Source organism: Sceloporus undulatus, chromosome 1 (genome assembly GCF_019175285.1).
Source record: "Sceloporus undulatus isolate JIND9_A2432 ecotype Alabama chromosome 1, SceUnd_v1.1, whole genome shotgun sequence".
NCBI lineage: Eukaryota > Metazoa > Chordata > Lepidosauria > Squamata > Phrynosomatidae > Sceloporus > Sceloporus undulatus.
The window spans coordinates 21607452-21630110 of NC_056522.1; the positions used below are offsets into that span (position 1 = coordinate 21607452).

Sequence of the window (22659 nt, forward strand, 5' to 3'; positions counted from 1 at the left end):
ACTCCACTACACTCCAAGGGAGTGTGTTCCACTGTCGAACAGCCCTTACTGTCAGGAAGTTCTTCCTAATGTTGAGGTAGAATCTCTTTTCCTGTAGCTTGCATCCATTGTTCCGGGTCCTGTTCTCTGGAGCAGCAGAAAACAAGCTTGCTCCCTCCTCAATATGACATCCTTTCAAATATTTAAACAGGGCTATCTTAACCTTTTCTTAACCTTCTCTTCTCCAGGCTAAACATCCCCAGCTCCCTGAGTCGTTCCTCATAGGGCAAGGTTTCCAGACCTTTCACCATTTTAGTCGCCCTCCTCTGGACACCTGGTTCGACATCAGGAGCGACGAGTCAAGGAGCACCCCAGACTGTGAACGCAGTCCATCCAGGACCGGAGGTTGCAACCCAATTCTTGGTTTCAGGGCCGCTACCGTGAGCACTTCCATTTTGTCTGGATTCAGCCTCAATCTGTTTTTCCTCATCCAGCCCATTACTGCCCGAAGACATTCATTGAGAGAGGAGACGCCATCAGAATTCGAGGCCGACAAACGAGACATGGAGAAATAGATTTGAGTGTCATCAGCATACTGATAACACCCAGCTCCATAACTCCGAATGATCTCGTCCAGCGGCTTCATATAGATGTTAAATAACATCAGGGACAGAATACCACCCTGTGGAACACCACAGGTGAGCTCCCTCCTACTGGAGCAACTGTCCCCGAGCATCACCCTCTGGGATCTGCCCGAGAGAAAGGAATGGAACCACTGCAATGCATAACATGGTCAAGCTCAGAAAATTGGCAGGAGAAGTTCAAAGCCTCTAGACAAGAGACATGATCACACTACTCTGTTGTAGTGCTATTATTCCACTTTAACTGATAATATCCAGGGTTTACTTGCATGGTTAGATGACAGGGAAAGTTACTCTGTATCTGTACAGATGAAGGATAGGTAATTATTACAGGGCAGCTTACAAATGTGTAATGACATGGAATCACCACACACTCAAACATCTATTAATTTGCATGCTTTCCTTATGTGAAGAAGCCTGTTTATGCACCTGTGTTGGTAACAACTACAGATATAAGCTTTATTGATGGGATTGGGGAAATCACCTGGTAGTTTACAGAGGATGGATGGATGTAAACATAGCCCTCTTTTTTTGTAACAAACTTCAGCTCCCCAGGTTTTGGATTCATTTTAACAGCTCCTGTACTAGTCTTCTGGTACTTTCCTTCTGGCGTTTTCACCTAAATAAGTAAAAAAGAATGGGAGGGAGGGAGGGAAAACAGACATTTGACTAGTTCTCAGAAGCAACTCCCATTCAGTAAAACAAAGTTGTACAGACAGAAACTCTGTAAGCAACAGAGACCCTGATATGTACCATGAGCTACTTTAAAAGACTGCTGTAGATCTTCTTGAGGTAATGCTTATCGTATGCACTTGTGCATACAAGTAAAACATGGTATACATGCTAATTATCTTCCTCCTCCAGTAGTAGACCTTCTCTAGATCTGTAGTACTACTCTCTTCCCATTGCTTCAGTTAAGTTTTACAACCCCAGAGCTTGCTGAAAGCAAGCTGAAACAAGTTTCTTCAGTGACACAGCATGACAAGATGATGTACCTGCCAACCAGCACCACCCCCAAATCACCTGCCTATTGAAACATTAACATTAATAATCTGCTTACCATAGGGTTTTGCAAACTTGTGACAAATATTTGTTTCTGAATCTGGGAAGACAGTGCTTGAAAAAATCACTTTGGGAGCTACAATTCTCAGAATCCCTCAGCCAACTTTAAAATACATTAAAGTATTGTTATTATGAGCCTTCAAGTTGTTTCCAACTTATGGTGACCCTAAAGCAGACTTATCAGTTTTTTTGGAAAGATTTGTTCAGATTTTTTAAAAAACATTTTCATATATATATATATATATATATATATATATATAATTGGCTTCCTCTGAGGCTGGGAATTTAAATCCTGATCTCTCAGCATCCTAGTCCAACACTCAAACAACTACATCATACAGTCTCTTGCAGCACAAGTTACTCCATGCTGTATCTCTTCTCAGGCTCTCTAAGAATAATCAACACTGAGAAAAAGAGAAATGGCGTATTGATCTTAGCTATATAAAAGTGAATCTGACTCTTTCTTCCTGGCATCTATGTCTTTCTTGAATAGCTTGTGATCTGCATGTTGGTCTATCTAGAGCAGGGGTCAGCAACCTATGGCCCACGGGCCGATTTCCACCCCGCCGCAGCTTCCATGCTGCTCCGGGCACCATTTTGAGTTCGGCCCCCCCAGTTGTCTGAGGGACAGCAACCTGGCCCCCGGCTCAAAAAGGTTGCCTACCCCTGATCTAGAGTCTCTTTGGCCGCTTCTACTGTACAGAAATGCCAAGTGTTTCCAAAGAGTTACCTAATTCCCCTTTTAGCAAAGAATATGCTATTAGCAAGTGTGGAGTATGAAACTAATGAGTTCACTAGAACAGGAGAGGCAAATACAATATATGGACTTACACAACTAGATGGGAAAAAACAACAACAACAACAACCCTGTCTTACCTGCACTACATTGGGATACAGTGCAGCACATAGCATAGCTGATATCAACTTAACATTCTCTGCATTTGCATTTGCCTGTAAATTTAAACAAAATGCCATAAATTAGAGTATGTTGATTTTCACTTGTGTAGATGTTTGCATGAAACTGGGAAGCACAAGTTTAGGGGCATAGGAACCTAGAATTCATTTTTATTTGCATTTTTTAAGAAAAGAAGGGTTTCTAGACCATACAGAGGTTCCAAAATGTGAAGGAAGTATACATAAAAAGGTCAAAAGTTAAGGGATGTAAATTCCATACTATACATGACAATCTCTCCCCCCCCCATAAAAATACACGAAGCAGTCTTACCCTGAGTCAGACTACTAGCCCATTTAAGCCTGGTACTGTTGATTCTGACTAGCAGTGTCTCTCAGACAGAAGTCTCATGTAGCCCTTTTACCTGACATCCTTTCAGCTGGAGATAGCAGTGAGTATTATCTTGGATTTTCTTTAAGCAAAGTTTCAGGTGGGATGTACTCAGCCATATCCACAGCTCCCTTGTGCTCATGACTTCCACTCTCTTATTCTAATAGTTGTCATTAATTGCCATCAAGTTGACTTATGGGGACTCTATGAATGAGAAACCTCTAAGTGACCCTGTCATCAACAGCCCCACTCAGGTTCTTGCAAACTCAGAGCTGTGGCGATTGAGTCTATCCATCTGTAATGCAGTCTTCCTCTTTTTCTATTGCCTTCCACCTTAGGAAACATTATTGTCCTTTCTAGTGAGTTATGTCTTCTCATGATATGGCCAAAGTGCAACAGTCTCAGTTTAATCATCTTGACTTCTAGGGACAGGTTGAGCCTGATTTGCTCTAGGACTCATTTATTGATCTTTTTAGCAGTGCACAGTATTCACAGAACTCTTTTCCAGCATCACTTCTCAAATGAGTGTATTTTCTTCCTATCAGCTTTTTTCACTGTTTTCACAACCACACATAGAAATGGGGAATACTACATCATGAACTATCCTAACATTAGTATTCAGTGGGATATTTTTTACATTTCAGGATTGCTGCCCTCTAAGAGCAAGTCTTCTGATTTCTTGACTGCAGCTCTGCTCTGATTGATGATTGAACCCAAGTATGAAAAATCTTGGAACTATTTCAATGTCTGCACTGACTACTTTAAAATTATACAGAGTGTCTATGGTCATTATTTTTGTTTTTGGAATGTTCAGCTGCTTTTACTTTCTTCCATAATCTTGTCAAATCCTTGGCCTTTTATATAGTATGGTATCATCTGCTTATCTTAGATCGTTGATGTTCCTTCCTCCAATTTTCAAACTGACTTCCTCCAAGCCTAATCCTGCTTTACTGTGTGTATGATATGATCAGCATACAGGTTAAACAGACAGAGTGGTAGAATACAGTCTTGCCAGACGCCCAGACCTCATTCTGTTTCCCCCTGTTCTGTCTTCTAACAATAACCTCTTGTCCTGAGAATAGGTTACGCATCAGGACAACCAAATGTTGTGGCACACCCATTTCTTAAATAGTAATCCATAGTTTCTCATGATCTACACAACCAAAAGCTTTGTTATAGTCTATAAAGCACATGCTGATTTTCTTTTGAAATTTCTTAGTACATTCCATTATCCAACATAGTTTTGTAACATGATCCCTAGTGCTTCTTCCTTTCCTGAACCCAGCTTGGACATCTGTCATTTCTTGTTCCACATATGGTGAAGTCTTTGTTGTATAATTTTGAGCATCATTTTGCTTGCATGGAAAATTAATGCAATGGTCCTGTGGTTACTGAAGTCGCTGGAGTTCCCTTTCTTGGGGACTGGAATGTATATGGAGCATTTCCAGTCTGTGGGGCATTGTTTTTGTTCCCAAATCTGTTGATGGATTTTAATTAAAACTAGAACAGATTATTTCTGTGTAACTTGGAACAGCTCTACTGGTGTGCCATCTGTTCACAATAACTTATTTTTCTCAAGTGTTCTGAGTGTAGCTCTCACTTCACTTTTTAAAACTAGAGGTTTGTCCTCATATGTTTCTTCTTTAACTGAAACTGTCATTCTTTCATCTCTTTTATATAGTTCTTTCTTGTATTGTTTCCATCATCTTTCCATTTCTTCTTGGTCATGCATAATGTTACCCTGCTGGTTGTAAAGCATCCCAACTTTTGGTTTTATTTTTCCTTTGATTTCTCAGATCTTGTGGAAAAGGTGTCTTGTTCTTCTTTTTCTGTTGTTAGCTTCTATTTCACTGCATTGATTATTACAGTAGTTTGCCTTAACTCTGTGCACAAGACACTGTACATTTACATTAATTGTTCTGGTTCTATTTCTGTCACCTTTAATTTTTGCTTCTTTTCTGTCCTTGACTGCTTGTAGAGTTTCATCTGTCATCCACTGAGACTTGAGACTTATCATTCTTTGTGGCTACAGACAGTGTTTCCTGCTTTCCTCTCTAACAATGTCCTTGGCTTCAGTCCAGAGTTCTTTTGGCTCCTGGTCAATTAAGCTCAATAATGCAGATCTGTTTTTCACCTAGTATTATGCAAGTAAGGCACAAGTTCTGTTTCACTTATATCTGCTTATATCAGGCATTCAGGTAGACCAAATGAAGCAAAAAACTATAACTGGGTAACATAGTTTTAGTCAGCTTGAAATAAAATAATTAACCAAACATCCCTCAAGCAGGAAATCCCAAGTCATTGGGAAAGACTCCATCAAAGGCTATAGCTATTCATAGGTTCTTAGATCTCAAAGAGGAGGGGGGGTGTACAAAATAGTCAGTGGAGCAGGAGCAGGTATAAAGAATGTATAGATGCCATCAATTTCCAATTTATTTGGACAGATGAGGACAGTGGTACAGAATGAGGGGGAGAACATTTAAAGAAGACTAAAAGGTACACAGCTGTAATGAATTAATTAGAAAAAGGCACAAATCCCTTCTCTGTTACCAGTCCAGTTACCTCTTCTCCTGTAGCTTCAAGAATGCCATCCCCTCCTTGAGCCCATCTCCTCTCGATATCCCAGGCTCTGAGTCCCTCCTTCACAAATCCAATATCAGACAGGAGTTCAGTGAATTGCCTTTTTAAACTAGCCATTTCCTAAAGTAATGGGGGCAGGGGAAGATAAGAGACACTTTTCTTAGTTCCCAATTACAACCATATCAGACTGTGTAGATTGCTCCTCAGCACCCCAAAAGAATATTACATTACCTGAAGTATGTTTTCTGATAAGAAGTTTTCTCTGCAAAATCTGTAACTTGCTTGAGAGCTCTCTTTTGAAGATAGACGCCATCCCTAAATAGTGGAATTGTAAAATGTTACCAGACTGTCTTGTCTCTTATAGTTTAGAGGGCCTACAACAAGGCAGCTTTGGAGATGAAATAAAAGAACAGACATTTATTCCTCACCTTATATGCTTGGAGAAGAGCCAGGTAATCACTGTTTCCTATTGCAAATTCCAGCTTTTTCTTGAATGCCTCTTCTCTTTTGTCCCATGGAGAAACCTTTATAATTAAAAACACACAATTATACAACTGGCATATTTAAAATTAAAATATGGTCTATCACAGTTCTATTTGTACACAAAATTCATTCTTCTGGGTTAATTCTACTGAAGTTATGCAAGATCAAGAATGCAAACGTGGTATAGTGGGTTGAGTGTTGGAGTCTGACTCTGAAGACCAGGGTTCAAATCCCTGCTTAGCCACAGAAACCCACTGGGCAACCTTGGGCAAATTACATTCTTTCAGCTTCAGAGGAAGGCAAAGACAAACCCTCTCTGAACAAATTTTGTCAAGAAAACCCCATGATAGGTTTTGCCTTAGGGTTGCCCTAAGTTGGAAAAGACATGAAGGCACACAATAACAAACAACAATGCAAGAATCCTGTAAGTAACAACCTATAGAATGCAGCAGAGACACAAACCAAGATAAAATTTCCAAAGGGTTTTCACACAGAGTTATAATGGCTACTATATTCTTCCCTTTTCCCATAGAAAGCAGAGTGATGTACATGGAGCCTTCCTATTTCATCCCACAAGAAGTCTCTGATTTAAATTAAGGGGAGACACAGGAGCTATCCCAAGGCTTGTGACTGATCAGGACTAGTGGCAGGTTTCTCTAATCCAGTTCCAGCCACACTGGCTCTTGTATCTCGTAACATTGAAGATACTGTCAGGGCTTAATGCATATACACATTCATTCTACTGTATGGTATTTCTTGTCACAAAGTGTTGTGATGTTCAAAGATACATCTTTGCTTAATATGTGTATATGTACTTTTGTGCACTTACATGGATACACATACATGATTTTAAAGAAACGCAGGACTTCAGACATATTTATTCTGGATCTCAGAAAGATGCAATTAATATATTAATTCATCTATCATTATTAGGGTTACTAATCCAAGAGAACTATTAAAGTCTTAAAGCAAAACATTTTGGCTCCTGTCTTCAGTTTCTCTGATATGAATCAAAATGTACTGTAGCCAATGTAGCAGTTATAGAACAGACAGGACAGAATATTCTGGAGAGTGGCATTTGCTGTGGATGAGTGATTTTAAGTATTATCTTCCAGGCTAAGGCCATTCAATATTAAGTTTTGATAGTCAGCATTTCGCCTGCTTTCTTGAATCAGATGGTATTTATGTTGCAATAACTGACAGATCAAACAGTTTGTGATTTTCTGAACAGAAGCGCTTGAAATAACCAGTTCTAACAATACCATTTGGCTACAGTACCTTCTGGATAAGGTATGAGAGGTCCCTAGGAGACAGAAGAGAATTCAGTGGAGTGGGCAATCAAGATGGGCAACAGGAGAGAAGGGGATGATAGGTGCCAAGAAAGCAGCTGAAGGATTTAGTTTAAGAATTTATTATTTATGTCACTGTTTTTATATGGGACTTCATTTATCTTTGATTCTTTTTTTAAAAAAGTTTTTTATTATTAAAATATATATACAGTAATACAGTACAAAGTTATATAGCTATACATTGACATACATTTACATACAAAATACACAAACTTACAGCACATACATTCTTACATACCCCTAAACCAAGTAAAGCAAACATGGGTGTATATATATATATATATATGTAGGTATGATTCCATTACTTAGTACTTTAATACTTCACTACACCCTCCCTCCCTTCATCTTACTCATCTTCCTATTAGCTATCTTAACATCCCATTCATCTTCTAACAGATCTTCCTAATTTCTTCCTTAATTATCTTCCTCTTCTTTGACCTTCTTAACTTTCTACCTATCTCCTACTCCTCCTTAACTCCGTTACATCACAACCATCTACCTACTCTTACCTTCTCACTTACAAATACCCACCTAATACTTCTCAACCAGTCTTCCTTATTCCTCTCTATCCTCCTACACCATCGTACTTACTAACATTCTTCTCTCTCCTTCATACACACACACATATATTGACTTCCTCCTACCTTCTTCTTCATTTTTCATACTATTTGACTTTCCAGTTTACTCTGTTTTATAAGTGGATCCTTTTCCCTCTATATCTAGAGTTACAACCAATATATACAACCTTAAAATTGACCAAGTTCCCATTCTTTTCTATTTAAATACTATTACCGCTACATTTCCCCATCTTGCCTCTATGAATTTAATTACATTCCTCCATTCGTCATCCGTCTGTTTCTTTTCGTCATGTCTTAGTGCTTGAGTTAGTCTGTCCATCATAATAGCTTCATAAAGCTTTAATATCCATTCTTCTATCTCCGGACAGCTATTATTTTTCCACTTTTGGGCAAAACATAGTCGAGCAAGTGTAACTAAATAATACAGGATTTTCCTTTCATTTCCTTTTATATCATCTTCGAAAATACCCAACAAGAAGGTCTCAGGCCTCATTTGTATTTTCTTCCCCATGATAATTTCAATTTGATTACTAATCATTTTCCAGTATCTTTTAGCTTCTTTGCATGACCACCAACAATGGTAAAAGGTTCCAATTTCTTTTTTACATTTCCAACTAAGGTTGTTACTGTATTTGTAAATTTTTGCCATTTTAGCTGGTGTCATATACCAATGATAAAACATTTTATAGAAATTCTCTCTTAAATTCTGAGAAACAGTAAGTTCATAATTATTTTTCCAATTGGTTGACCTATTTCTTTAGCCCACTTGGCCATGTGTTCTTTCACTACTTCCTGTTCCATCTCATATGCCAATAGAATTTTATAGATTTTCCCGATTAATTTTGCAGTATTGTCCAATAGTAGTTTCCCTAATTCTGAATTCCCTTGGGTTAGTTCTATTTTCTGGTCTTTAAGGTCTTCTCTGTATCTTGACAGGATTTGATTGTATGTAAACCAATTAATTTTCCAACCTTCCTCATTTAATTTTTCCCTTGGTTTTAGATTAGTTTCCCCTCCGTTTGTTTCCAATAGATCCCTATATTTATACCATTTGGTAACCGCAATCATTTCTTTCCTGTAGAATGCCTCATGTGGAGATACCCATCCTTCTATATTTTGAAATATTCTTGATTTATATTTGTTCCAAATTCTAATGAGAGAGTTTCTAATAGAGTGTGTTTTAAATGATCATTTATCTTTGATTCAATGTAAGGATTCAGGTTCTGTTATTTTTAATATAATTCATTCATGCTTTTGAAAGGAAGCCAGGAATTGAGTTTTTATTTAATCAAAGCCCAGATTGGTTGAGTTTGAACATAAATTCCCACAAGATACAGTATATTCTAAGTATATACTCTAGGTGCATTTGTGGTGGAATTTCCATTTTCCATCTTGTGTATATTTTTATGTATATTGGGAATTAATTTTTTTTAAGGCTAGAGGCAATTTGAAAGAGTACATCCATTCCTACTCTGCATATCTAGCCTCCAGGAGTTCACCTTCCAAACAGGTTGCAGCCGACACCCACACTGTTTAACATACACACACACACACACACACACACACACACATTTCACTACTGAAGTGAACTTCCAACTGCTTTGGGGGTGGGTGATTGTTTTTTGAATTTTTCGACAATCCATGCAAAAGAATATCAGGGCAAATAACTGCAGTTTCCTACCCATTTTGGAAGTCTCCTTTTTTAAAAGTGTAGTAATTAACATGTAGGCATAATTTAGAACAACATTACTGTACTTACAAAAGGTGATCTGTAGGCCCTGCTTGCTGCTATGGTCAGTGCAGGATCTAGACAGCGAAATATAGTGCCAAACAGCATTAGCTTCCCAATCCTTACATCAACAGGCAAGGAAGCCAAGTGATACCCCAAAGGAGTGAGCTTTTCATCTGAAGTTAGGGCTCCAACATCTTGCAACCGCACTTTTGATGCACGCAGAGACTCAGCCGTTGGTGGCTCAATCAATCGGGATAAAACTGAATGAAGGCTATGTGAGGAGAACATTTCCAAAATCTTAATCCTGGAAGAAAGAGGGTGCAAATGATATTGTTTGGGCTGAATTTGCAATAAATTGAAGTAGGGATTAGGATTAAGTAGGAGAGAGAAAACATTTCCAAGATATGCCAAGAGCATGTTAAATAGCTATATCAATGAAGATTAAATGGCTACTAATGGAAAAAATGATTTACCGGAGACAGAGTTGCTCCAAAGGCACTCTTTGTATTTCAGGTAACTGCTGCTTTAAAAGGTGGTGATTATAATGATGGCTACTGAAGAGATGAAAGCAAACACCAGAGGCTACACGACCTGCTCTCCCTTTTCTTTGCAAGGCATTGGCTTTGGACACAAATATATCTTCCAGGCTTTCCATGCCTTTGCTAGGATCGTACCTGTAAAGAATATATACAGTGGTGTTTTAAATATTAAGACTGATCTTTAGGAGGTAGCATTCTGAGTTTTTCAGGGTGACTATTTAACATTTTTATTACTGAAATATTCATTCAATTAGATGTATGAATAAACCCCCAACCTAGTAAATGCTGAGGGTGCTGTACAATAAAAACAATAAAATGTCACATAAAGCCCAAGGAACAAAACCACATGATCAAATTTTCAAGTGGCATTTTTTAAAAAAGTGGACAAACAATCAAATATACAAAGCCTGCCAGAACAAATAGTCTTTAATGTCTGTCTAAGCAAAATAATTTTTACAGCATAGCTGTACATTTTATTTTGCAATCATTAACTTTTGGTTCATTTGTTTTTTTAAAAGATTAAGAGGAAAAACAAGTACTACTGGAAGATTTACTTAAAATGGATGGACAACTGTGGAGGTGGGTGGAGACTATTTCTGTAGCCCCTTGCCCGCCCCAAGACACACAGCTGTTTCCAATGTAACTAGTTGTGATGTAGTCTCCCTCTTGGTTCTGAGAATCAACGGAAATTGCCTCTTAAAATTTTTTTGGGCTTCCGGTTGGGAATGGCATCCCGCTAAGACGATCTCCGCATGGGCTCTGTGGAGACGTCTGGATTGAGCTGGAATTTCTGGGATCAGGGGACCCTGTTTACCAGAAGAATTCCTCTTAAGGAAAGGGGAATCTGAGGGGGCTCGGCGCAAGACCCCATACTGTCTCTGGAGCCGAGTGTTCGGCAGTAAGTTCACCTCACTACGTGGGGAGGACAGAAGCCATAGGAGACGGGGGATCTGAAGAGCAACCCACGCCAGCACAATCAAGGGAGCCTTTAGGCACAGGGACGCCCACCAACTTTTTAATAAAAGTGGTCTTAACGGAGGACATAATTGGGAACGCACTACACCCGAGAATAACAACTGAGAGGTAAACCCATAGGATCGGGAATAAGCAACAATAGCCTGTGTTCGGATTACTTTCAACAATAACAACAAGAAGATAATAAGTTATTAAGTCATCAAGCTTTACGAATTGTAACTAAAGTTTCAGAGATTGACGTTATTACCCCAACAAACTAATTATATTGAGCTGTTGAATACATTGGATGAGGAGAAAGAAAGAAAGAATTTTGCAGTGGATCCCTGGGAGAAAGGAAAAGAGAAACCTTGTAACCCCTTGAAACAATAGTGGACTATAAAGCTTCATAACTTAAAAAAGAAAAAGGGGGATGCACTTGGGACTAGACTCAGGTCTTTATAATTGACGGGAGAAGGCAAGCTGTGGAGGCTCCCAGACTCACTTGGAAATTATTTTTATGTAAGGCTGGAGTGAAGTTGTTAAGCAGACAAGAAAAAGGTCTGTAATTTCGGGTTCAAAGGGGACTAAACAGTTAATGGGACTCTACTTGCGAGAAAAGAGGCTGAGAATAGCGGAGATTGGTGAAGGCTGAAAGGAGAAAAAATAAGGAACGACCTTGGAAACTCACCTGTGTTAGATCCTTGGAGAGATTGGAGACTGGAGAGGAGGGGGAAAGACGGAGCGGCAGTGTGAGAGGAGCCTGGGAGGAGAGAGGAGGAAAAGCTGGAGGCATCGCGAAGGGAGGAGGAAGGAGGACGCAGGACCATAGAGGAAGGATATAGAAGGGCGAAGTGAGTGAGAGGAAGGAAGAGCATCCGAAGAGGGGACAGCGGAAGTAGAAGAAGACGGACGGAAGATTGAACCATAGAAAAGGACGCTAGATAGGCTCCTTGGAGGACTGTAAACTGATCTACTTGGAAGGACTGCAGTAACATAAAGAGAAGAGAAAGAGAAGAGAAAAGGGAAAACGTAAGGCTTGGGGCTTGATCATTGGAATAGAGACGGACTAAAAATAGACTGAGGGGGGAGGAAGGAGGTGAATGAAGTTATAAAGGTATAAAGATATAAAGGGTTGTCTCTATTATAATTGAAGACGACTGCCGGGGTTTATTTAGGAGGTTTTGGTTGAACGTTTGGGGTGTGTCTATGCCTTTTCTGTGTTTTCTTTGAGCCTTTGTGTATCTCTTTCCATTGGACTGTGTCATTTAGAGTTAGAAAGGTCTGCTTAGATTTAATATTATTGTTTAACAAAGAGAGATAGGGGATTAAACGGTTTTGTTTAGTGTTATTGCTGTGACTTAACAATACGGATTAGCTAAGTGGATTTTGGGTGGACCAATACAAATACTATACAGGGGTACCCCGGGTTACGAAATTAATTTGTTCCGCCGCCGCTTTCGTAACCTGAAAATCTTCGTAAGGCGAAAAAGCCATAGGCGCTAATGGGGAAAAGCCGCGATTTCGTGCGAAATAGCGCCGAAAAGCACCAAAAATTTTTTCGTAACCCGAAATAACCTTCGTAACCCGGAACAGTTTTTTTTAATGGATTTTTTTCGTAACCCGGAAATTTCGTAAGGCGGCACATTCGTATCCCGGGGTACCACTGTACAGAGAATTGAATGGATGGAGTGTGTATAATTTTGGTATAAAAAGAGTAAATATTAGAGAATAGAATAGAACTTAGATTAAGTTAAGGTATCTAAAAGTAATCTAAGATAGGAAGTCTGTGGAGGAAAGAATAATATATATATATATATATATATATATATGAGAGAGAGGAGAGAAGGAAGAAGAGGGGTTTTAGGAAGGAAAGTAGGGAAAGGTAGAAGAAAAAGAAGGAAGGAAATTAGAGGGGAGAAATAATACATAGTATATTTAGTGACGCTTATTTGAATTATAGGAATTGTTCCATGCGGTAACTGGGGTTATTGTTTTAAAGGGTTTGCAAGTAAGCAATAGTGAAAGAAGATAATACAAAAGGGATAGGAAGAAAATGAATACGAGGCATCAGACACAAAAGGCTCAATCTCAGGCCTCAAGTCAAAGACGAAATTCAACAGAAAGAATAAACGGACCAGATATGAATCAACTGATTTTGGAAAAGATAGAAAGTTTGTCGTTAAGTCTATCCTCTAATCTGGCTAAAGAAATGAGCAATTTTAAAAAAGAGATTAAACAAGAGATAAGGGCAGATTTGAAAGAGATTCGGGCTGATTTGCAAGAAATTAAACAAACGGTGGATAATTTAACAGGCGAAATTCAAAGAGTAAAGCAAAGAGTTGATATTTTAGAATTTAGAAGTGAGAAGTTAGAAACAGATTATGGAAAGCTTTTAAATAAAAGAGATGAAGATCTGGATGAGAGGGCTCTCTGGGAACAGAAATTGAAAGAGAAATGTGTAAAAATAAGAGGAATTCCAGAAGACAAAGACGAGAAACTTGAAAAAACGTTAATTACAGAAATAGCTAAATATTTAGAAAAGGATCCAGTTTTTTTTTGAGGATGAGGTGGACAACCTCTATAGAGTGAACTCGCAGGTGGCCAAGCAAAGAGGCCTCCCGAGAGATGTGGCTTTATTTTTTGTAAGGAAGCGTACCAGGGACTTGTTTTTAACGAAACACAACGAATCGCCTTTTCAATTTAATGGGGTGGAGCTGAAGATATTGAAAGATATCCCAGGGCGCTTCTTACGGAAAAGAAGGGACTATAGTGCGTTAACAGCAGTTTTAAGAAGAGAAGGTGTTCCTTATCGGTGGGATCTCCCAGAAGGGCTAACATTTTGGTGGCGAAAGAAAAGAGTTAAAATCAATTCTCCTGATCAGGCAAGAAGTTTTTTGAGAAGAGTGGACGAGCAACGGAAGGAAGAAGATAGAGAAAAAGAGAGTAACAATCGACAAAGACAAAATGATGAAGTAAGACAAGAAACCCAAGATAGCCTAGCAGCAGGAGTTGGACAACTGAGTGTACAGGAATTCCTTGAAGAAGAAGAGAGATTGAGAAAGGAAGAACGAAACAATCAGGAGGAAGAAGAGAGAACGTCAGAGATTTTGTTTCCATAGGTTTAGCTGAATCATCTTCAGTCATATCTTTTTTCTGTATTATCTGAATTTTTCTTTTATTTACTTCCAGTGCCTTAATAAAAACAAGTTGTATATTTACAACAGACGAATCGGTTTGTGCTGGAGGATACATTGGGGTCAGAATGGATAAATTAAATTTAATAACTTGGAATGTACAGGGTTTAAACACACCCCAGAAGAGAAAGAAAGTCTATCATTATTTACAAAAATTAAAAGCGGACGTAATATGCATTCAGGAAACGAGAATAAAAGAGAAAGATAAAAAATACTTAAGATGTGCGAAATTAGGGCAAGAATTTGTATCCGCGTCTAAGGTAAAAAAAAGGGAGTGGCCATATATATAAATAATAACTATAACACCAGAGAAGTATATAACGACAATGAAGGAAATTAAAGAAAATCTATATAAATCAATGTATAGGTGGTACTTGACTCCTTTTAAATTATCTAAAATGTTCAATCAAAATAATACATGTTGGAAGTGTAAAAAGGAGGTGGGAACGTATTTTCACTGTTGGTGGAGTTGCCCTAAAATATTTAGGTTCTGGAGAGAGGTCCATAAAGAGATTTAAAAAATTGTGACAATTAGAGAAAAAACCAAATCCCTTAATGTATCTCCTAAATATTACCGATTTGAGTAAGGAGGAAGTATATAAAGAAAAGATATTATTTTATATGATCGTGGCCGCAAGAGCAGTGATTGCCAAGAAGTGGAAGATGGAAGAGCTGCCTTCAATTGAAGACTGGCATTTAAAGGTGATGGAATATTCTGAGATGGATAAGTTAACAACTTTGATAGGGAAAGGGAGTTTGGAGGAGTTTAGTAGGGAATGGGATCCCTGGGAGAGATATTTACATAATAGGGGGTAGTCATTAGGATGGATTTTTTTTTCAGAGATCTCTAGAATAAAGTGAAAAAGGGGAAAATTGATGGTGGTTTCAGAACCAGGGGATTTTTTGGGATCTTTCTTATTAGAGTGGTAGTCTATGTCCTATGGTGTGTATATAGAACAATGAATAAGAGTTTGTTTTAATATTAGGCCAAAAAGAGAGGGTGGAAGATGCGAACCAAAGGAAGTTTGTGGAGAAGATAGAAGAGAGAAGATAGAAATGAAAGTAGAAGGGATAATAAGAAATTTATACAATGTATTGATTTTTAATCTGTTATAGGTTTTTTTTTCCTTTTTTCCCTGTGGTTGTGAGATGTTTGTTTTATTTGTATGCTTGTTATTTGTTTAATAAAAATTATTTTAAAAATTTTTTTGGGGGAGGGGGAGCTGGAAGATTTCGGGGTCTCCAGGGGGACTTCAGGGAATTTCATGTAGCCCATGGGCTGAACTTCCCCCACCCATGGTCTAAGAAGCAGGGTCAACATCCAGATTATAAACCCTCCTTTTATAATTTGCTAAGGAAAATCATATGCTGAAGCAAGAAAGGTAAGTGAAATTATTAGGTCCTACATAGGAAAGAAAGAGTATATGTAGATAGGAAGGGAAATAAAATTTGGATTACAAGGAAATTTGAAAGTGGGTGAGGGTGACAAAAGGGCAATGAAGCTACATAGACTTCTATGGACTTGCTGAAAAATAGGAAGCATGCAGCAGTATAGCAGGGATGGGGAAAATACTGGCTTCCTGCAGCTCCTGAGCCCCCTTTTGCAGTAATATATGAACATCGCCATATACATAGCCTTTTTCTTTTAAGAAATATTATATACTACACTACTTTTTTTATTAGTCTTCCCACTTCTTTATCCACGCACCTTTTCTCTTTCATCTTTCCTGAATCAATCACATAGACTATATCATCAATGGTAATGGACGTTTCTGCTATATTTGTAGATATGATAATCTTGGTGACTCCTGTGGGAGGCTTAAGGAACACGGCCTGCTGTTCCTCACTGGACAGTGAAGAATGGAGTGGATAAACAACACAGCTAGGAGAAAAAAAGAACAGAGAGCAGGTTGAGGAGATGAGTTGTGAGACTTTTTTCATCTCTGTCAGTTCTTTCACAGAGTAAAACCAGAGCTGTTAAAGTGGAATTCTAGTTCCATTTTGCAGTACATCTGTTATTTCATGCTAAAAAAGGCCACGTAAGATATCACAACAAGCCCAAGACAGGATCCACCTGTAGCATTTTTCTCACATTATAATCATTTATGGAATACACTGGAAGCAGCATTTCCAACCCTGCTTGTGGAGGAAACCGCAGCATTCTTCAAGTTCAGAAGCAGAAAACTTTCCCAATGGGGGCCAGGACTACTTTCAGGAAGAGTGAAGCAACTATTTTCAGCATAAATGCAGGGCGGCAAGTGTGTGTGTGTATGTTATGTGCCTTCTGATTTATGGAGATCTTAAGGCGAACCTATAATAGGATTTTCTTGGAAAGATTTCTTCAGAGGTGGTTTGCCATTGCCTCCCCCTTAGGCTGAGAGCATATGACTTGCTCAACTTCACCCAGTGGGTTTCATGGCTGAGTTGGGAATCGAACCCTGGTCTCCAGAGTTGTAATCTTAACACTCAAACCATTACACCGCACTAACTGTTTATTCTGAGCAATACCCCAGCTGTTCCCTCACTGGCTTTCTCTTTGTCCTGTGCTCTCTCTGGATCCACCAAACTGGCCTCAAATGTGTTTGTAAAATTGGTTTTAAAATCTTTTAAATAAATAATCAAATTAAATAAACTGAACTGTTCCAACAGATTCAGGGAAAGTAGAAGAACATTTTAAACACTTTGTATCAATAAAAAAAAATTAGTAGATCAATTAGACCACAGAAATAATACCAAACCATGGTTTGTCACTATATAAATCAGCCTCGTTCTCACAAACTTCTGGTCTACCTATAGTGGTCTGATATTCCCTCTCTCTCTCTTGCTTTTCAAGCAAGTCATAGTGTGTCATTCCATCTGACCTGGGCAAACTATGACTTTTGGAATCTAGGCATGTAATGTATTTTGAACTAGATTATGATGTCCCAGTTTGCAAATAAATCACAGTTCCTCAGTTTTGATATAATTCCAACTATAGCATGTTGCTAAATTGTAAACAAAAGGGAAAACAACATATTGTGAGCAGAGGAAAGAGTGTACAAGTATAATCTGTGTAAGACTAAACATGGTTTAGTTTTATCTCTGAATAGAACAAATTTATTTTCTTTAGTAGCAGTAATTTATACACAACTAAGTAATAAACACAGTTTATAAACCAGCTATACCAGCTATAGGTATTATCTATTATGTTATACTTTTAAACACATAATATAAACCCCACTAGACAAGGTTGCTAGGATGTTATCTTTCTCCTCAATAACATTTCCTAAACTAATTTTATTTTTTAAAATGGGTTAAGGGAAGCATATTCTTCACTTACCGTTTGCTGTGACGGTTATTAAACAGTGAATTAGACTGCAATTGCTTATATAGTGTTTTAATTTCTGCCAGACCTGGCAAAAATATCAGTACTGCACCTAGATAGAAGTATGTAAAAAAGACGATTGAATTAACAGAAAAGACTTTATTGATTCTAAAAAGATTTTGCATAAATAAATATGCAACACACAATGCATCTCAGATCCAGTACAATGAGGAATAATGAATTGATGGCTTCTGACTATCCAAATCATCATCATTATCATCATCTCCAGCTATATGACCATTATAATAGAGTCTCTTTTCAAAAATCAACATGGGAGAAAGGGGGAGCAAGAAGACTGGCAATTTTGTTTGCATAACTAATGAGATAATTTCCACATCAGTATGATGTTCCAGACTCTATGTAACAATCAAGAAAGTAACAGGACATTTAAGCCTTTTCAATTTTGTGCAATCTCTACATATGCTCCCAAACATAAATCCACAATCAATACTTTGTAAGAATCTCATTTGTATTATAGAAAAGAAATTGTGCTCCCAACTCAGGTGATAAAATAATCTTTTTGTGATGTAATTCTACTGATTTCATAAAAGACTTCTTGAACTGAAGAATTCTTCTTCATTTTTGCTTCACCCCAATAGTAGAAATACGTCCCTTTTCTTCACTCTAATGTCCTTGCACACAGGGCTTAATGCATTATTTCCTAGTTTGCTCAACCCAAAGTTTATCAGTGCAATTGAATGTGAGGAACAATTTAATCAGTTCATGATGGAACAAAGAACTATTCAAGTTTTAAATCCCAACTTTTGATTGTGCTACAAATTTTTATTCTTTTGTACCCTGATCATAAGTTTACAGCTTGTAAAAAAAAAGGCCTGCTGATTGTTTCAAAGTAATCATGTCAAAAAAACTAGTTTCCCTCATAATAACAGCAAAGTAGAACTTAATCATCATCACAATCACCTCAGCCAAATTAATTTGTTAAAACTGCTTACAGACAAAGATTGCACTCCCACATTTTATTACCTGGTGGATATGAATGCTTGCCACTGACAATCCACTCTAACAAGGCCTCAATTAGTTCAAGATTAACTTTGTCTAAATCCATGGTTGCCATTGTTTTTAATACTGATGTCCTAATCCCTGAAAGAGAAAGTGAGCAGAAACAGTTTAATAGAAGACACAAAACTACCATCACATCCAAATATATAAAAACTTTGTCAAGAGGAAAAGGTCAACCATTGCTTCATTTTCTCTGGCATGGAATAACAGATTCTGGCACCTCAGCTATTTTAACTATTCCTATATTAGTAACACAATGTAAGAAAAAAGTATGACTACAGATCACACTCATCTTCAAATGAAAAACTGTTCAGCTCTACTAGTTCAAAATTCTAAAAGTTCTCTTGTCAAAGACAATAAGGCCCGAAAAGAGCTGGAAGTTGCCTTGGGACAAGGCAAGATAAATTAATTGAAATTATACTTGCCCAAGAATGATTTGCTATCTCCAATTATCCTTCGGGTGATTTATCTTAACTAGTAGGTCAGAAGGTGAGAAGCAGGGAACATTAACCAGTAGAGAAGGGATGGGCAACTGTGAGGTGTTGGGGAGATGCCAGAAAGCCAAACCCCACCTTCATTCATATTTAACTAAATGGTCTGACTCTGCTATGCTGTGTGCGTTCATGTCATTTTTTACATATGTAAACCCTAAAGCAACAGGTTTTTCTTGGCAAATTTGCTCAGAGGGGGGTTGTCTTTTTCCTCCTGAGGCGGAGAGAAAGTGATTTGCCCAAAGTCACCCAGTGGGTTCCATGGCTGAGTGGGGATTCAAACCCTGGTCTGCAGAGTCATAGTGCAATACTCAAACCACTACACCAAAATTGTGACATTGCTATAATTCTTTTGCTGCTTTTATCATCCTCCTAAAGGGGCACAGTGGCTCAACAGTTAAGATACTGACTCTGATGATCACAAAGTCAGCAGATTGGCAGTTCAAGACTCAAGCGCCACATGACCGAGTGAGCTTCCATCGGTAGTCCCAGCTTCTGCCAACCTAGCATTTCGAAAGCATGTAAAAATGCAAGTAGATGGATGAGTACAATCCCCTACAGTCAGACATGACTTGACAATCATGTCAAAGGGGAAACCTTTAACTTTTTTTAATCATCTTCCTCCTGTTTCTCCTTCTGCCTTTCTCTGGATATAGGAATTCAAAGCAGCTAACAACAAATTTTAAAAAGTAGTCTGCCCTTCCTTTATGCGGAGAATTCCGCCTATGCTCAAGCCCCATTTAAATGAATGGGGCTTGTGTACGCATTCCTTTATCCCTTACGGGACGCGCCGTCCTGTCTCCTAGCGCGGCTTTCAGTGTATGCTGAAAGCTGCAAAAAGCGTGCGTGCCCGCATATGATGCGGGTGCACTGTATTTTCTCTCTTAGAAAAGACCAAGAAGCCTCATACAGGCCTCCAGGCTATGCCTTTTATACAACTCTACAGAAACATTATAGGATTTGAACATATAATGCATATATCTTTTTTACCTAAAAAGAACTCTTAAAAATAAACAGCTACAATACAAGCACAGAATACACACACAGACCTCACCTTTGTAGCGGGCCATCAACTGCTGGACTGTTAGCTGTTGATCAGGGACAGAATCTTTAACAGTCACTGTACTCTGTGCCAAACCAGCACGCCTCAGATCCTCCTCTACTTCTTCTGCAGCTGTCCTCAAGTGTCTTGCTTGCTTGCCAGGAGCTTGCTTCGCATTACGCATGTATGGACTGCCATGTTCCAAGACATACCTGAATGCAAGAAGGGAAATGAGGCAGAAAGTCAAAAGAATCTTACATTTTAAACACCTAGCTGCGCAAGGAGACCTCTGAACCTGAAAAACTATTTTGTTTAACTTCTGACACACTTCATGGCTACAAAGCACTGTTAAGTGAAGCTCCTTATAGTCAAATGATTGAAAGGGGACCAGAATCTATCAGTAATCTCTGTGTGAAATGAAAACAAGAGAAATGTTTCTGACTCACACAAGGCTTTCCCTGTCTGTAAATTAGGCTGTTGAAATAAAATAAATTTTGAGAGGAAAGGAAACTAGGAACAGGTGTATGACAGGACTATGAACTCAGTTTCGGTCTTGAAAGGAAATTCCTGGGATGTGTGTATCTGTAGAGGCACTTTTGCTCCTTATTGCTAAGAGAAAATTGTTCTTCAAAATAAACCGTAATTGTTTGGGAGTAGACAGAGCTTGCAAAGGGCCATGTGAGGATTTTCAGTGCCTTGGCCCAGCTCCTTGGCTGTCTGCCACATTTTTCTACCTGCCTACATGACCTACCTGTACACCAACTCAATTCTCTCTTCTCATTCTATTTCCATGCTCTTTAACACTCAAGTCCAAGAATAAATAAACATTCTTAACAAAGCATGCACGCACCACATTTCCCTCTACACCAGTGACTCTTGAAGATATAAATTACAGAAACTAGGAGGTACATAAAGATCCACTGAATTTTAGTTACTTTGCACTATTGGCTATGGAGTCTTGCAAGCTGCTTATATTCATGCAACACTCATGCCAAGATAGGTGTATATGTACTATATGGAGCTGCCTTGACTGTCTTGCCCCAGACCAAGGGGATTTAGCTGAAAGAATTTTCTAGCTAAATCCTGGAACCAGCACCCATACTGAAAGACTGACTCCATTGATTTTCACCACCAAGGATGTCTAAATATTTGGGCATTAAACCCCCCAGACAAGGAATTGTAGATGGGCGTTCTATAGGTGGCAAGACAATGGATTATGAATACAAAATAGTACTATCAATGACATCTTTAGGGCAAGGATGATTAGCTCAACCTTTCATCTGAGTAAATAGACCAAGTCTACAAAAGTTTATGCTGCAACTTCTTCTACACATTTAATCTTCTTCCCCTTCTCCTCTTGAATTTCCAATTGAGATCATAGCCTCTTAGCCTCGTGAGTTTGTACATTTGAATTAATATGTTCTCATCCTGAAGCAACTGTGGTTGGGGGGGTTCTTGTATCCCAATTGTTTTAAGAAGTGCTAGACTTAAGGTCAAAAAATTTCTTAGAGACATGTATATTCAGAATATGTGTAAGTTCATACATATGCTCTGACTGCAAACCTGGGTATCATGATTTTAAGCAATGGTTTGAATATTATAGTAATACTGAACGCATATTTCCAATGGAACTATTAGTTGAGACTACAATATTTGAGGAATTAAAGCTTCAAACAAAGAGGAAACCCAAATAAGTAAGATTTTAAATATTAACACACAATTGAATAGTTTGGTCTTATATAAGAGACCTACAAAAATCCACTGTTACATCAGAAATGTCTTACCGAGTCATTGCAATTGCATCTTCTAGAAAATACTGATCAACTGGAAATGTCCTACCTAATAGAGATGCAGACAACAATAAGGGAAGTGAGAAATAACATGAAACAGAACAAAGGAACAGAATCTTTATTTCACTACACCAGAGTTCTATATTGCTACACATACGCTAATTTCATTAGCTAAAATTAGAGCAACGTGTTTTGACAATATTACAGAAAGGGTTGTGTGGAGACAGCGATAGTCATACAGGTTGAGTCTCCCTTATCCAAAACCCTTGGGACCAGAAGTGTTCAGGATTTTGAATTTTTTTCAGATTTTGAAATATTTGCATATACATAATGAGATATCTTGGAAATTAGACCCAAGTCTAAACATGAAATTAATTTATAATTTATAATAAGAGGGAGCGATCAGGCAGACCCAGCAACATCAGGGACTGCCTAAAGGAAGAGGCTCCTCCCTCTTTCAACTGTCATCTTGGCCTGAGAGGGAGCGATCAGGCAGACCCAGCAACATCAGGGACTGCCTGAAGGAAGAGGCTCCTCCCTCTTTCAACTGTCATCTTGGCCTGAGAGGGAGCGATCAGG

The 22659-nt window shown here is 38.4% G+C and overlaps 1 protein-coding gene across 1 annotated transcript in view; it reads right to left on the reverse strand.

Annotated features, from left to right (window-relative positions):
* DHX57 (DExH-box helicase 57) overlaps positions 1-22659 on the reverse strand; it is a 56349-nt gene that overhangs the window by 4912 nt on the left and 28778 nt on the right. The window contains 12 exon segments of the mRNA XM_042447086.1: positions 1105-1239; positions 2559-2633; positions 5527-5664; positions 5776-5859; positions 5973-6068; positions 9714-9990; positions 10160-10360; positions 16082-16255; positions 17693-17789; positions 18722-18838; positions 20303-20502; positions 22075-22129. Coding sequence (XP_042303020.1) covers positions 1105-1239; positions 2559-2633; positions 5527-5664; positions 5776-5859; positions 5973-6068; positions 9714-9990; positions 10160-10360; positions 16082-16255; positions 17693-17789; positions 18722-18838; positions 20303-20502; positions 22075-22129 — 1649 coding nt within the window.